Source organism: Callorhinus ursinus, unplaced genomic scaffold, assembly GCF_003265705.2.
Source record: "Callorhinus ursinus isolate GAN/ISIS: 27379988/994484 unplaced genomic scaffold, GSC_fseal_2.0 scaffold102, whole genome shotgun sequence".
Classification (NCBI taxonomy): domain Eukaryota; kingdom Metazoa; phylum Chordata; class Mammalia; order Carnivora; family Otariidae; genus Callorhinus; species Callorhinus ursinus.
In genome coordinates, this window is record NW_027397164.1 from 1,185,005 (window position 1) to 1,202,082 (window position 17,078).

Here is a 17,078-nt window from a genome sequence, read left to right on the forward strand (position 1 = left end):
AAGTTTTGGAGTATGTGTCGGTGAGGAAGTGAGTACGGTGAGGGTCATGAACCAAGGGGCCTGGGATCGAGCCCCACATCGGGCTCCCTGCTCCGTGGGAAGCCTACTTCTCCCTCTCCCGCTCCCCCTGCTTGTGTTCCCTTTCTCACTGTGTCTCTCTCTGTCAAATAAATAAATAAAAATCTTTAAAAAAAAATAATAAATAAAAATAAATAAATAAAATAAAAGAGCCAGCTACAGGGGCGCCTGGGTGGCTCAGATGGTTAAGCGTCTGTCTTCGGCTCAGGTCATGATCCCAGGGTCCTGGGATCGAGCCCCACGTCGGGCTCCCGGCTCAGTGGGGAGCCTGCTCCTCCCTCTCCCTCTGCCTCTCCCCCTGCTCATGCTATCTCTGTGTCTCAAATGAATAAATAAAATCTTTAAAAGAGCCAGCTACAAACAGCTAAAACATATGTCTAATGGGCTAAGTTATAACACACCTATGTATACGTGGAGCACTAGGCAATTACAGAAAATAATTTTTAGAAATGAACTTTAATAAAATAGGCAAATGCTTATAATCCAATACTGAGTGAAAATTTATCTTGTGTTATTATATATTTTATATCTGTTATATTTTTCTCTATAAAATGTGATCTCATTTATGTAGAAAACCAAACAAAGAAAGGACTCTAACAAACATTTGCAATGGTTATGGTAATGAGGTTATGGGTGAATTTGCGTGCTTGACTAGATTTTACTGTATTTTCCAGTTCTCTACAATGAGACTGCAGTAAATATGTACATATTAAAAAAAAAAAAGTTGTATTTGCCCATTTCTTTCCTTTTTTTTTTTTTAAAGATTTTATTTATTTATTTGACAGAGAGAGGAGAGAGACACAGCGAGAGCAGGAACACAAGCAGGGGGAGTGGGAGACGGAGAAGCAGCTTCCCATGGAGCAGGGAGCCGGACGCGGGGCTCGATCCCAGGACCCTGGGATCATGACCTGAGAGGAAGGCAGATGCTTAACGACTGAGCCACCCAGGCCCCCTGCCCATTTCTTTCACAAGAGCAAGCGAAGGACAACTGAGTGGGGAGAATAGAAACACTGGAGCTGCAGCGCCTGTCAGCTGCGAGACCTCTCACAGAGCCTCTCCTCAGCTCTCAAAACGGGAGATCATGACCCCCCAAGGGGGTACAGCGTTTGACACTCAGGACCTAGTTGTTATCATCGGAATCTAAGGCAACTGGAAGGCACAAAGGCGGAGAGCGCCAGAGTCTCTTGAGTTGGGAAGCGGGTCCCAAGGCTCTGGTATCAAGGTTCCAGGGACCTGTAAAATCACTCAGCCAGAAATCCCAGCGGACTGCAAATCCAATGTGAGCTCTCGAGTAGGCCTATAAAATGTCGATGTGCCTAGATATGGTCGGAAAGACAGCTAGAAGCACCACTAGTAAGAGATCCCACCTTTGAGGAAAAGGTCTGAGGGGGCTGTGTGGTGAGCGTGGATCATTCCTTTCTGACAGTACCTGTCTCACACTGGGAGAGATTATTCCTAAAATAAGCTCCCCCTTCACCCACTTCTTCCACAGGTACCTTTATTTTTCTGTTCTTTAGAAACCACTTAGCCAAAAAAAGGGTTAGGGGCCAAAGAGAGTAAAAATAATGGTTCTGACAGTAAGAGTTGATAAAATGCTCCCAACAGGGGACTCTGGCATGAAGCCACTTCTAAACTCTTCAGCAGGAAAGGCACACATGACTCTGGGGAAGCTGGGAGGCAGACTGCCAGCCAGAGCTTACCAAAGGTGTCAGCATAGATCTTGGCAAAGGAGCCCAGCGTGAAGCAGATGCTGTACTGGGAGCTGGAGAAGCAGACGTTGCCCAGGAGCGGGGAAAGGATCAGGTTTTCATCCGTGGAATACATGCTGAAACAGAGATGAAAGAGAGAGAGTTGTGAGTGCAGAGCCAGGCTGAGCAGCAACACTGACACAACGCCGGGGGGAAGGGCAGGGACTCAGGGTCCCAGCCTCTCTCCAGCACTCGCCCTCAGCATGCACTTGCATCACACACCCAGCTTTGCCAGAGGCCTGGCCCAAGAAAGTGACACAGTGGAGTTGTCCCCTAACTCCCAATAACGAGCTGATTTCTCAGAGCTGGGAACTTCATGCACGATCCTGGAGAAGATCCTGGAGAAGTTAACCGCACCGGACAGACGAGGGGAAATTTGGAGGTCAGAGACAAAGATCTTGGAACACAAGAAATCAATCTAATGTGAAAGAGGAGTGCATTTTAGAGAAATCTCAATTTCACAAATACAAGCAGACATAAACACTAGAAATGGATAAATAACAAAAGATAAGGGTAACTTTGCTCCCCACTCTCATTGCCCTGTTTTTCTTTATTGTTTTATTTGGCTTTGTTATACAAATTCGTGTTAAAATTTTGTCTTAAAAGCCATGCATGCAGAAACCACAGCATCCCAAGTTCACTAATGTTTAGGAGAAAACCAGTTGTACACAGGAAACCAATCCACAACCCTAGCCTTACCGACAGATTGTTTTACAGAATTTCTTTCTCCCCCTTTATTCTTAAAGATTTTATTTATCTATCTTACAGGGGGGCGGGTAGAGCACGCGCGCACAAGCAGGGGGAGCGGCAGGCAGAGGGAGAGGGAGAAGCAGCCTCTCCAAGCAGGGAACCTGATGGGGGGCTCGATCCCAGGACCCCAGGATCACAACCTGAGCCAAAGGCAGATGCTTAACTGACTGAGCCACCCAGGCACCCTGTTTTACAGAATTCCTTAATTTTTTTCTTTAAATTTTTTATGTTAATTACCATACACTACATCATTAGTTTTTGATGTAATGTTCCATGATTTATTGTTTGTGCATTACACCCAGTGCTCCACGCAGAACGTGCCCTCTTTAATACCCATCACCAGGCTAACCCATCCCCCCACCCCCTCCCCTCTAGAACCCTGTTTGTTTTTCAGAGTCCATCGTCTCTCATGATTCATCTCCCCCTCCGATTTACCCCCCTTCATTCTTCCCCTCCTGCTCTTTTTTTTCCCTTAACATATATTGCATTATTTGTTTCAGAAGTACAGATCTGTGATTCAACAGTCTTGCACAATTCACAGCGCTCACCATAGCACATACCCTCCCCAATGTCTATCACCCAGCCACCCCATCCCTCCCACCCTTAAATTAACAAGTCAGGAAATGACAAATGTTGGTGGGGATGCAGAGAAAGGGGAACCCTCCTACACTGTTGGTGAGAATGCAAGCTGGTGCAACCACTCTGGAAAACAGTATGGAGGTTCGTCAAAAAGTTTAAAATAGAGCTACCATACCATCCAGCAATTGCACTACTGGGTATTTACCACAAAGATACAAATGTAGGGATCCGAAGGGGTATGTGCACCCCAACGTTTATAGCAGCAATGTCCACAATAGCCAAACTATGGAAAGAGCCAAGATGTCCATCGACATATGAATGGATAAAGAAGATGTGGTATATATACACAATGGAATATTATGCAGTCATCAAAAGGAATGAGATCTTGCCAGTTGCAATGATGTGGATGGAACTGGAGGGTGTTATGCTGAGTGAAATAAGTCAATCAGAGAAAGACATGTATCATATGACCTCACTGATATGAGGAATTCTTAATCTCCTTAATTTTTTAAAAAAGATTTTATTTATTTGACAGAGATACAGCAAGAGAGGGAACACAAGCAGAGGGAGTGGGAGAGGGAGAAGCAGGCTTCCCGCTGAACAGGGAGCCCGATGCAGCGCTTGGTCCCAGAACCCTGGGATCATTACCTGAGCCGAAGGCAGTTGCTTAATGACTAAGTCACCCAGGCGCCCCCAGAATTTAATTTAGAAGTGAAAGTACTGGCTTATAAATAGCAGTCCCCTACCTATTCTACCCTCTCTCAAGTTATGCTCCCCAGAGGTAACTGCTTTCAAATTTTTTAAAACTTTCAGTGCGCTTGTCCCATATTCCTAAAGAAAATGTTTGTGTTGCTGTTACTTGTTTAGAGGCTGAGATCTGCCCTCCTATTTTGGTGATCAGGATTTCGCTGCACCCCCCACTTTTTTTTTTAACTTTTTATTGTTATGTTAATCACCATACATTACATAATTTCTTTTGGTGTAGTGTTCCATGATTCATTGTTTGTTCATAACACCCGGTGCTCCATGCAGAATGTGCCCTCCTCAATACCCATCACCAGGCTAACCCATCCCCCCACCCTCCTCCCCTCCAGAAACCTCAGTTTGTTTTTCAGAGTCCATCATCTCTCCTGGTTCATCTCCCCCTCTGACTTACTCCCCTTCATTCTTCCTCTCCTGCTATCTTCTTCATCTTTTGTTTTAAAATATGTTGCGTTATTTGTTTCAGAAGTACAGATCTGTGATTCAACAGTCTTACACAATTCACAGCGCTCACTGTAGCACATATCTTCCCCAATGTCCATCACCCAGCCACCCCATCCCTCCCACCCCCGACCACTCCAGCAACCCTCAGTTTGTTCCTGAGATTAAGAATTCCTCATTATCAGTGAGGTCATATGATACATGTCTTTCTCTGATTGACTTATTTCACTCAGCATAACACCCTCCAGTTCCATCCACGTCGTTGCAAATGGCAAGATCTCATTCCTTTTGATGGCTGCATAATATTCCATTGTGTATATATACCACATCTTCTTTATCCATTCATCTGTCGATGGACATCTTGGCTCTTTCCACAGTTTGGCTATTGTGGACATTGCTGCTATAAACATTGGTGCACCCCCCACTTTAAAGGGGATACATAAAGAAGTCTAACATTTCATTTTGGGGGCTCCTGATGTTATGTCAGTCTCCAGTCATTCTCAGCCCTTCTAGGCTGTTGAGAATTAGGGCCACACACCGAGGAGGCTCCTGAACGTAAATCTGTCTCTGGCCACGGGGATACTATCCTTAACTGGAGAGGTGTTCTCTCAAAAGGACAGCCTTGTCCTGGGCCCTTTGAGGGGTCTCAAGAAGTCATCCAGTCCATCTGTCAGCCTGCAGATAAGACCGTGGTTAGGATATACTTAACCTATTCTTCCAAGTCACCTTGATACTGTGTTCTAAGGTCTCCCAGCCATCACTCATACTAATATAAGCCCAAGATGCATCTTGCTGAAAAGCAACTACGTCCACAGAAACAACAGCCAACAGTTCCTTCATTTACTGAGTCTGCATTAGAAGGTAACAGCAACTAACATGATTCACTGAGCAGGTACTGTATGCTAAGCAGAGTGCTAAGTGTGTAGCATCAAATATCTATCTAATTTCTTATAACATCCCATTAGGCAAACATTATTATTCCCCTTTCATAGAGATGGAAGCTGAGGTTCTAGGAGGGTAAGTCACTTGCCCAGGTTCACACACTTGGTATCCCAGGTACTAAGCACGACGCAGAAGTGAAGATACGTCTTAAGCTGCACAGCTGGTTAAGGCCCGGGGTCGATGAGGCCAAGGCTGTGGAGTAAAACCCTGTAGGGCCCTGGAATGTGCCCCTCGTCTGGTCCAAAAAGCTCATTATGCACCCCAAGAAATCCGAGTTGCCTCCCAACGGTGTTCAAGGTTAAGATTCATAAAACACAGAGTTCCTGAGGACAGGAAATCCACGCCCAGCATCCTATACCTTATGAGCCCATTGACCTCATCTACGATGTGCCGTAGCTTGTAATAAGCGTCGGTGGGAGGCAGCTTGAGCTCCAGGATCAGCCGGTCAATCTTGTTGATGCACACGGTGACCGCCAGCCTCTCCTGCACTGCGTGCTTGATCAGTCGCTCGGTGTTCAGCATCACCTGACACACAAGGCCCAGAAGGTGGTGAGAAGAGCAAAGGGCAGTAAAGTCCACAGCAGAGCCAAAGAGGGTACTATCTGAAAATACGAAGTATGAGGAAAAGAGGACCTGGGGAAATAGATTGTTGGGTGGAAGCAGAGGGTATCTTGGCTAAAGGCTGATTCAGGACCTTGAAGAGGGCACCTGGCAGGACTGAGACACTGATAAACACACGGATGATGCTGGGAGCCAGGTCTCCCAGTGCTGGAAAAGGGGCGGAGGCAGGCTCAGGAAGCACCTGTGGTGCTGGATGGAAGTGTGGGTATTAGGATGGACACATGATTTCTTCTTTTTTTATTGTTAATCACATGTCATATACATGTGTAGAAATTGTGATGGATGTGTGCGGGGATGCACTGTCTGTGTTCAGTGAAAGGGTCTAGAAGTAATGGACCCCAAAGCAGTGGACACACCCTGACCTTTGTTTCTAAATACCAGTCCCCATTACAAGGATCCAGAACTCCTTGAAGAAATGGCTGATTCCAGGACTGGGGCAGAGAAAGCACAAAATGAGTCTAAAACATTGGGTGCTGAAGAATAAGGAAGTACTTAAAAAAGGATGGGACATGTCAAAAGGACAAAGAAGCCAACCTGAAGGAGCTCTATCTAACCGAATCTGGGATAGCTAGAGGATCAAGATATGTAAGGATAGCGATGGATTATAACTCACTGAATGAAATAAAAATCCATGTATCCACACATGTGACAAGAAGTAAGCAATGAGGGAGAAGAGGAAGTCCTTCCTCACAACAGAATTCCAACCAAAAAATATAGAAGGAATAATAAAAGTTAGAAAATCACCATTTGCAACTACTACGGAAATAAACTAGGAATGCTCAATGGAGGATAAAACTTGGGGTGCCAGGCTGGCTCAGTTGGTGGAGTGTGCGATTCTTGGTCTTGGGGTCATGAGTTTGAGCCCCATGTTGGGTGCAGAGATTTAAAAAATGGGGGGCGCCTGGGTGGCTCCGTCAGTTAAGCATCCGACTCTTGGTTTCGGCTTAGGTTGTGAATTCATGAGTCATGGGACTGGGCCTAGCATCGGCCTCTGAACTCAGTGGGGAATCTGCTTGAGATTCGCTCCCTCTGCCCTTCCCCCAACTTGCACTCACTCTTTCTCTCTCAAATGAATAAATAAATCTTAAAAAAAAAGTAACAGAAGATAAAACCAGCATGCAAAGTTTGCAAAGAAGTATAATGTATATATAGACTCAAGGTGTATCTCCACAAATTGTTACTAAGGGAAAATAGTAACTTTACACTGGGGAAACCTGGCAAACCCACCTTAACCAAGCAACGAAAGTTAGTATCACCAGTAATGGGATAAGGTGACACGCAGGGCCTCCTGATGTGATGGACTAAGAACACAACTACGTTCATGCAGCATTCCTGACAAAAATAACCTGAACATAACCGTGAGCAAACATTCAACAAACCAAATGGAGACATTCTACAAAACAAATACAGCTTATGCTCTTCAAAAATGCCGTCATAAAGGACCAAGAAAAGCTATCAAACAGTTCAAATTAAGAGACTAAGGTAGACATGAGGACTGAATGCTAGGCAGCATCCTTGATCAGGAAAAAAAAAAATTTTTTTTTTAAGATTTTATCTATTAATTTGACAGAGAGAGAGTATAAGCCCAAGCAGGGGGAGTAGCAGAAGGAGAGGGAGAAGCAGGCTCCCCGTGGAGCAGAGAGCCCAACGCGGGGCTCGATCCCAGAACCCTGGGATCATGACCTGAGCTGAAGGCAGACACTTAACTGAATGAGCCACCCTGGTGCCCCAGGGAAAAAAAAATTCTATAAAGGACACTACTGGGATAGTTAGTGACATTCAGTAAGGTCTAGAGAAAAAGATCTATACAGCATATTGTATCAGTGTTAAATTCCCTGATTTTGGTAACTGTATTTTGGTCATGTAAGTAAAATGCCCTTGTTCCGAGATAACGTTGAAATATTTTACTTTCAAACAATTCAAGGGAAAATATGCACACACTCACATATGCATGAGTACATGTACAGAAAAAGAATTACAAAGCAAATGAGAGTGTACTCCTGTACTGTTCTTGCAACTTTTCAATAAATTTGAAATTATTCCAAAATGAAGTCAAATGGGGGAGAGGGGAGGGAGCAACTCTGGCTCCCTCTGCTGGCTATCTCATCAATGACCACATGAATAAAGTTAGCCAAATTACCTCATCTTTCAGTTTAGAAATATGTAAGACACCTTGGGTCTTTTAACTCTAATCTCTCTAGTTTAGAAAAACGCATCGATATTTAAAATCCATTTACACGAATATACTCTCCTTCTCTTTTTAATTACATTAGTCATTTTATTTTGGGTCCTATCATTTTGAGCCTCACTGAGCAGGGAGTGAGGGACTCGTACTGAGAACTAATTTTGTCTTTTTTTTTAAACAGATTTTATTTATTTATTTGACAGAGAGAGACCCAGCAAGAGAGGGAACACAAGCAGGGGGAGTGGGAGAGGGAGAAGCAGGCTTCCCACTGAACAGGGAGCCCGATGCGGGGCTCAATCCCAGGACCCTGGGATCATGACCTGAGCCGAAGGCAGATGCTTAACGACTAAGCTACCCAGGCTCCCCCTGAGAACTAATTCTGAACTTCATATGCTGCCTTAATTTCAAAGCAAATTGTGAGCCTGAATCCCACAGACATTTAATCGTGTGGGGCAAACGTAACAGGGAGGAGGGGTCATAAGGGAGTAGAGGCAGACTCACGCCTTCAGCAGCATCGATAAAAAGGACAACTCCATCTGAGATGCGCAAGCCAGCCGTGACCTCATCAGAAAAATTCACATGTCCTGTAAGACAAATACCAAGTAAGTCACTACCTGCGTGGTGCCAGGATGAGGCACAATTAACTTGTAGGTGGTCTGAGGGAACACTGAAAACCATGTGAACCCCCAAATATGCCCTTTCCCTTCTTCCCACAGCTCCCCGCCGTGTATAAAATCCCACCAGTTAGAGTCACATGCTTGGATTAAACTTTCATACAGCAGGTCCCCAAACATAAAAAGAACGAAGTGTTCTGTATGCCCTAGGAGGGCGTAACATATTGACATTCATACACCAGCTCGGCCTCAACAGCAGTCAGCAGAGTTCTGCGAGGGCAAAGGACAATTCAGAGGCAGGAGAAAGGGCAAGAAGGGCCTGGGGCACAGGAGACAATTCCTGGCAAGGTGCTGCTGGTGGTGGAGGGGGCTAAGAGGTATCAGGGCGCTGGGCACCTGAGGCTGAGAAGGTCAATTTGTCAAAACTCCAATGTTTCTATTTAAAACTCTGCCCTGAGTTGGTCCTTTCCGTAAGATGAAGACAGAGTCAGCCACAGGGCAAGGTACGCTGCTCCTACGGTGACTTGTTTGTGTGTTGACCCCCTGGCCTCCTTCAAAGGACTGAGAGCGCCTGAGACCAGGGCCTTGTCTGACTCACCCTTGTTACCAAGCTCCTAGCATGGGGCCTGACACAGGCTGGAATGAGTCAATGAATGAGATTCCCCAGTATTTAAATATTTTAGAGCAAAGAGAGGAGTGAAACAGAAAACCTGGCGCACAATGCCTGCTGATTAACTAGTCAGAAGCAAAGGAGACCGTGGAAAATGGAAATTATCTCAATGAGAGGGGAAGTGAAGGGAATGTAAACACAAAGATGAAGTGTTCTGTTCTGTTCTGGAAGCGTGAGAGCACAAAAAACAAAGCGGGTAAGGTTCTGATAGTAAAAGGAATGTCCTACCTGGAGTGTCCATGATATTGAAAAGGTAAGATTTTCCTTTGGTATCTGGCAAGACCACCGTCACAGGAGTGCTTTTGATGCCAACACCTCTCTGAAAGTCACAAAGACAGAGACAGCAGTCAAGACTTCTTCCTCTGCAAGAGAGCTTCCTTCTGCTCTTGGGGCTTGCCGGCTGCTAGTAAGTTACACTGACATCTCTCCTTGAGTGTGATTTTTATCTAGGCCTCTAACCAGAATGACGCTTGAAGATGAAATATCTTGGTGTTAAACATCATTTTTGCAGGGGTTTGGTTCAAATACAAAAAAAAAGTAAAAATAAAACTGAACAAGCAAGTAAAGCAGGATTAAACCTAACAGAGAATCCAGCGTCCTACAATCTTATCTTCATACACTGCTAACAAAAATAATAACTGAAGCATCATCTAAGTAAAAAGAAACCTCCTGGGGCATTTTAGGGTTTAAAAAAACATGATGCCCTTTCTGCCCCTGCTGGAGTTTACCTTGACTGCCCCCACCCAGTGGAAGATGGAATCATGGATGCTGCCATTTTTGAACAGTTTCTTCAAGAGAGAATCAAAGTGAATGGCAAAGCTGGGAATCTTGGTGGAGGGGTTGTAAGCACTGAAAGGTGCAAGAGCAAGATTACTATAACTTCCGACGTGCCTTTTTCCAAAAGATATTTGAAATATCTCCCCCCAAAATATGTGAAGAATAATAATCTACGTGTAGTTGCCAACTGCAAAGAGAGTTGTGAATTGTGTTCCTTCCAGATTAACCAGGATGAAGAGGAAGATTAAAACGCATTTATCTGAAATATTTTGTATGAGTTCTTGATTAAACTTTGGGAGCCAAAAAAAAAAAATTATACACACACATATAAAAGCTATAAAAAGAGGGGCTCCTGGCTGGCTCAGTCAGTACAGCACGCAACTCTTTACCTTGGGGATGTGAGCACGAGCCCCACTTTGGTTGTGGAGATTACTTTAAAAAGAAAAAAAAAAAATCTATATATAAAAAAAAAAAGCTAGGGGTGCCTGGGTGGCTCAGTTGGTTAATTATCCAACTTTTTTTTTTAATGGATTTTTTTTTTAAGATTTTATTTATTTATCTGACAGACAGAGCACAAGCAGGGGGAGTGGCAGGCAGAGGGAGAAGCAGGCTCCCCGCAGACCAGGGGGAGCCTACGTGGGACTTGATCCTAGGACCCTGGGACCATGACCTGAGCCGAAGGCAGTTGCTCAACCAACTGAGCCACCCAGGTGCCCTAAGTATCCAAATCTTGACTCAGGGTTGTGAGCTCAAGCGCAGAGTTGGGCTCCATGCTGGGGGTGGAGCCTACTTTTAAAAAGAAAGTTGTAACAAGAAATAAGTATTAAAAAAATCTAGCCAAACATATTAAAAAACAATAATAGCTAACACATGTTGATTGCTTATCATAAACCTGCACTGTTCAAAGTTCCTTTAGTAAACCATACTTACGAACTTGAGCTCTCCATATGGTGATTTAAAAAAAGGGACAGAAACAAAGGAGAGAGAAAAGAGAGGGGTCAGAGAGTAGGGGAAAGATCCAGATGGAAGAAACACCCACCACCTGGAATGGGAAAGACAGCGATATATGCTCCTTTACAAAGAAGAGAAGCACAAAGACAGAGGAACCCACTCTCAAAGAGAAACTACTCCTAGAAAGAGATCATCATATGGATGGAATCATCATACAGATTTAAGGATGATGTCATTTAAAAAATTCTACTGAGTTTCTGTGTAACTGAGAGCGTTAATGTAGACATCACCTCTTAGCATTTGCCCTACTAGGCCAAATTAAATCCAGTCAAGGGAAGGAAGGTCCCTCCACCTACCCTACCGCTTACCTGCCCCGCTCTCTTTCAAGTACTAGATCAGAGGATGACCGGCAGAAGCTATGAGATAAAGAGGTGTGAGATGGGAAAGAGAGAGGGGGTGCAGTGCAGAGCAAAGTGTTAACATAAAGGCTCCCCCACATTCCCTGCAGAACTCCTGCTGGGTCCAGTGTGGGCAACAGTCAGATTTCCCCAGGCACACTTACCTCTTGCTCTGTGAAGAGGATGTCAGTATAGCACAGCTTAAAAAAAAAAAAAAAAAAAGAAGCGCTGTTACCACCTGACTCCAGACTCCTCTCCCACACAAACCATTAATCGCTTTCCTCCACCAGCTCCCCACTCAAGGCTTTCTGCCTCAGGAGGCTACATGGAAGACAGAAGGGTATCCTACAGAAATTCCAGACAATAAAACCAGTGCCCTCTCAGATGGAAAATGTTCCTGGTTGGGTGTTTTTTTGGGGGGGGCCAGGGTGATCAATGAGGACCAGGTATGGCTGGAGAGCTAAATTTTATCAAATGCACTGAATTCTAAAGTGATAAAGGGAGACACATCCGGCCTTTATGGAACCCTCCCCCCCCGCCCCCCGCATGTCAAAACACTCAATCTAGCAGACATGGAGCATTTATTGTGCTGAGACTTGCAGCCACATTTGGCCTCATTCACAGGCATTTAAATTTATCATGGAAACAACAAGGTCCAATTGTATTATATTTATAGAGTAGGCTATTAATACCATGACAGGAAAGAATAGGCTATAAAAGTCAGGATATATCAGAACAGAGGAAAGATCCCAAGTGCAGAACAGATCATCCAAAAATACTACAGGTTAATATTCTCTATGCTCCTAAGAAAGTTAAAATTACTTTCTTTAAAGCTATGAATAGAGATTACAATTATAAAGCAGCACTTTGTAGGCGCCATTATTTATAATGAGAGTGGGAAGGTGGAAGGAAGGGGAAGGAGAGAGACACCCCTGTATATTATGAATGGTTCATCCTAAACCTTCCACAGATTTTCTACTTACATCTTGGTCATAGCGCTTCCTGATTTCCGGGTGAGTCTGCTCTATTAAACAATCTACAAAACATGTCTGAAAGGGAAGAGAAGATTAAGATCTGCCAAGCACAAAGGAAAATCTACTCTACCCTTCTCTCAGCGCCCAATATACCACATAATTTCGGGATAAGGAGAGGAAGAGGGGAGCAAGGAGGATTATGGGACAGCAAGGGATTAACACTGAAGCCGTAGGATTATTTTCAAATGAAAGATGAAATCTTTCTTGGACAAGCATTCCCCCAGGAAATGAAAACTTATAAAGTCAGAGTAAGGCTCAATTTCCCCTCTTCTGTCCAGATGTAGGCACAGGGCTGCAAGTGGCTTAGAAACAGGCTCCATCTGCTGCTCAGGAAAAGCTAGAATTTCACAGCAGGTTTCCCACTAGGCCCGGAGGCCCCCCCGAGTCAGGAGATCCAGCATTACGGCCTGAAACCCCAACCTGTGACTCTGAGGGCTGAAAAAATGAGCAGGAACAAAGAGAAATCCTGTTTCCAGTAGCTGAAAGTTCTCTCACCTTGCCATGGTGGAGATGGCCACAGAGGGTCACATTTCTGATGAGTTCCGAGTTATCCATCAGATCTGCCAAGAAACTGAAAGGAGAAAGTTAAAGAGAAAAAGGACTTTGGCAAAAGCTTCCAAATGGGAAGTGGCGCAAAGGTGTTTCACATAGTTTGCCAGGAACAACTTTCAGACCAACTGAAGAATGCTCAGAGGCAGACACGAATTTCTGTATCTACACTGGTCTGGCTCTGGAAATGGAAGACACTTTTCCATGAAGTAACACAACCCATGAAATGAGATTTCAAAAGCAAGCAAGAAGAAAAGCAAAACCAAATACCAGCGTGCACGCGCACACATACACAAGCACTGTCCCTTTCAAAATCCTCAGGTTAGATTTCTTCCATTTATGCATTTATTCTATTAATGCAAAGGGGACTTAAAATTACTTTGAGAGCTTCTAAGATTTAAAAAATTTGAGAGATAGAGATAGAGAGAAGGGGGGTGGGGGAGGGAGGAGCAGAGAGAGGGATAAGCGGAGTCCATGCTGAGCGCAGAGTCTGACATGGGGCCCAATCCCGTGACTCTGACATCACGACCTGGGCCAAAATCAAGAGTGGAACGCTTAACCAACTGAGCCACCCAGGCACCCCAGCTTCTATTTTGAAATTGCCCTCAGAGCTAGTTAACAAAACCTTTCAGAAAACTCCATCTCATTAATGATGCTGAGGAGTTCCAACTTGATCAAAACCAGCGCTGTCTTTCTTGCTTATCACCCACATTACCTCATGGCAAGTAGCCTTCAGAGAACTTTGGCTCTTTGAAACATCTACCCCACTTTCAAAGATTTCAGATTTTAAAAAAAATCACCATTGAGAACGCAAGGGAATCTGAAGAAAGTTCTGAAGACAACTGAAAAGTTGTTTCAAAAATGGCTGAATGTTGGCAGGTGAGCTGACCATTCAGAAGAGACCCCACTCTTTTGGACATACTAAATGTCAATATGCTTTAAAAAAAAAAAAAAGGAATTTCATTATCTAATAATGAGTCCCAAACACTTCATTTTTTTTTTAAGATTTTATTTATTTGAGAGAGAGAATGAGATAGAGAGCGAGCATGAGAGGGGGGAGGGTCCAAGGGAGAAGTAGACTCCCCGCTGAGCAGGGAGTCCAATGAGAGACTCGATCCCGGGACTCCAGGATCATGACCTGAGCCGAAGGCAGTCGCTTAACCAACTGAGCCACTTAGGTGCCCATGAGTCCCAAACACTTCAATATATGAGGACCTTATAAGTGCATTTCATCAATGAAAATATTTTCAGAAAGCCTGCAGTATGAAGAGTCTAAACTACTCTACACATGTATCCACCTACTTGTACCCTCCTCACCAAAATAAAGAGTTGTTATATTCCCCAAACACTAAGCAATCTTACCAAGTCAAAATAGGCTCTGGTGGCCCCAACGCTGATGATGACAATACCCAGTTCTGCCTCAAAGGCCAGCTTCATTTATTACCCAACTAAAGGGTTGGAAGAGAAAAGGCCGATATCTGAATGAGAGCCAAGAAAAAATTTAAGATGGGCTTAACTTTTCCAGCAACCGTATGCTCAAGGAAAATTCTGACAAATTGTAGGAGAATTTTTACTTTTTCAATTCACTAGCTACTTCAACCACAAACCACATCCTACCTCCAGAGAAAAATGAACCCACACTATTTGTGCAGAGAGGCAGAGAGACCTTATAACTTACTCCATTTCATACACCGTGACAGGTAATGTCTGCTCCATCAGAGTGAATTTCTTGGTTTTCACTGGCTTAATAATAGGTTCTAGTGGGGGGAGGAAAAAAAGTAGTGATGTGCAGGTTGGCATAAAACATAAAAATACAGAGCCCCATTCCATTAGACTGAGCTTTCATTTTTTTTTTAGTATTTATTTATTTGAGAGAGAGAGAGAGACCACATGCAGGGGGAAGGGCTGAGGAAGGAGAAAGAGAATCTCAAGCAGACTCCCCGCTGAGTATGGAGCCTGACGCAGGGCTTGATCTCACCACCCTGAGGCCATGACCTGAACCAAAACCAAAAGTCAGACGCTCAACCGACTAAGCCACGCAGGTGCCCCTAGACTGAGCTTTCATAATGTATATGTGACATCAATTTATGTTATTCTCAAGGACTACTCATACGTTGAAACAAGTTCTGGAAATGCTGTTTGGCATTAGACAGTGAAGGATCTGGAACTGTGGACTGAGAAGTTTGGACTTCATTTTGTGGGAGGAAGGGAGAGGGACTAGATATAGGCTGAGGTCAATGTCAGTTCAAAACCTCCTTGCATTTATAAAATCTAACCACTTCTCAGAAGATCAATGAAAAGGATATAAGAAGTAGAAAATTGGCACTGTGAGGACTGGTTAAAGGAGTTAGGATTATTTCAATAGAAAAACAGATCACACCAGAGGGAGAACTTAAAAAAAGTCTTTAACTTGGGGCACCTGGGTGGCTCAGTCAGTTAAGTGTCCAACTCTTGATCTCAGCTCAGGTCTTAATCTCGGGGTCATAAGCTCAAGCCCGTTGGGTTCCACGCTGGGCATGGAGCCTACATGAAAAACAAAACAGGTGCGCCTGGGTGGTTCAGTCAATTAAGTGTCTGCCTTAGCACAGGTCATGATCTCAGGGTCCGGGGATCAAGTCCCGCATCAGGCTCCCTGCTCAGCGGGGAGCCTGCTTTCTCCCTCTGCTTGTGCTCTCTCTCTGACAAAGAAATAAATAAAATCTTTAAAAATAAATAATAAACAAAACAAAAACCCAAAACCCCAAAACAAAACAAACAAAAATAGTCTTTAAGCACCTAAACAGATATTCAGTAAATAAAGAAGCAACTCCCATTTGCTTCGTAACAAGCTACAAGTTGTACTGAATATTAAAACAGGGTGAAAGGAATCTCAATCCAGAAGCAGTACCTGGTAGAGAGAAGAAAATCAGTTCATTCAGTGAACTTTCAACACTGCTGACGGCTATGACCTGAAGTTTTCCAGACTCCATCTCATCTCTCCCAACCCGGTGCCTCCTGACTTACCGGTGAGGGGCTGGGTGTCTTCTTCCTGAACAATGGTCTCCACCTCGGGGCCGTACACCTCCTCAGCTGTGGGGTAGTACTTCTTGTCCTCGTGCAGCACCACCTCCATCCCAGGGTGGTCCTCATCATGGTCTCCTACATCGTCGTCATCATCGTCATCGTCCATCTAAGAGCAAGAGAGGGGAGGAGGGCAGGAGAAGTGTGCACCTTCCTTCTCAGTGACTATCTACATTATACGAGTTAAGAACAATGACTCCCCAGGCTTGGCAGCTTCTTATTTTGAGTTCTGTGCCAAAGAGTCAGCAGGGCAGGCCCTGCTCTTGTGTGATCCTTCACAGTAAGCCATGGCTACTGACGGCTCTCCAGCTTCAAGCTAGCCCCTTCTTAAATGTGGGCCACCGGTCACAAGTGGATCGAGACTGAAGAAAACAAATGGCTTATCATAGCATATCCCTTTTTTTTTTTTTAAAGATTTTATTTATTCATTTGACACATAGAGAGAGAGAGAGAGCACAAGCAAGGGGAGCTGCAGGCAGAGGGAGAAGCAGATCCCCCGCTGAGCAAGCAGCCCGAAGTGGGACTTGATCCCAAGCCCTGAGATCATGACCTGAGCCAAAGGCAGATGCTCAACTGACTGAGCCACCCAGGCGCCCATAACCAACCACTTTTTGTACACCCGTATTGAACATCACTCATTATTTCTTTAGGATAATTTCTATTAGCAAAACTGCTGGGCCGAAGGGTCTGTATACTTCAAAGTTCTGACACATGTCTCTGCTCTGCAGCAATGTCTCATCGGCGCACTCACATGGGCAGCACACAAGACCACGGCACAGTTTGGAATCAGATGAGAGGAAATGTAGCCTGATTGTCAAATCGTTCACTCAGTAAATAGTTAACAGCCATCGACCATACACAGGCACTTTTTTTTCCTTCTCTCTCTTTTTTAAGATTTTACTTATTTATATGACAGAGA

At 44.3% G+C, this 17,078-nt stretch overlaps 1 protein-coding gene across 1 annotated transcript in view; it reads right to left on the reverse strand.

Annotated features, from left to right (window-relative positions):
- Positions 1-17,078, reverse strand: part of EFTUD2 (elongation factor Tu GTP binding domain containing 2) — a 44,261-nt gene that overhangs the window by 16,506 nt on the left and 10,677 nt on the right. Inside the window, exons 3-11 of the mRNA XM_073889172.1 lie at positions 16,103-16,268; positions 14,778-14,856; positions 13,046-13,121; positions 12,500-12,565; positions 11,681-11,716; positions 9,619-9,709; positions 8,608-8,690; positions 5,659-5,825; positions 1,779-1,903 (exon numbers count right to left, since the gene is read on the reverse strand). Of these exons, the coding sequence (XP_073745273.1) occupies positions 1,779-1,903; positions 5,659-5,825; positions 8,608-8,690; positions 9,619-9,709; positions 11,681-11,716; positions 12,500-12,565; positions 13,046-13,121; positions 14,778-14,856; positions 16,103-16,268 (889 nt within the window). The remainder of the gene's footprint in view (positions 1-1,778; positions 1,904-5,658; positions 5,826-8,607; positions 8,691-9,618; positions 9,710-11,680; positions 11,717-12,499; positions 12,566-13,045; positions 13,122-14,777; positions 14,857-16,102; positions 16,269-17,078) is intronic.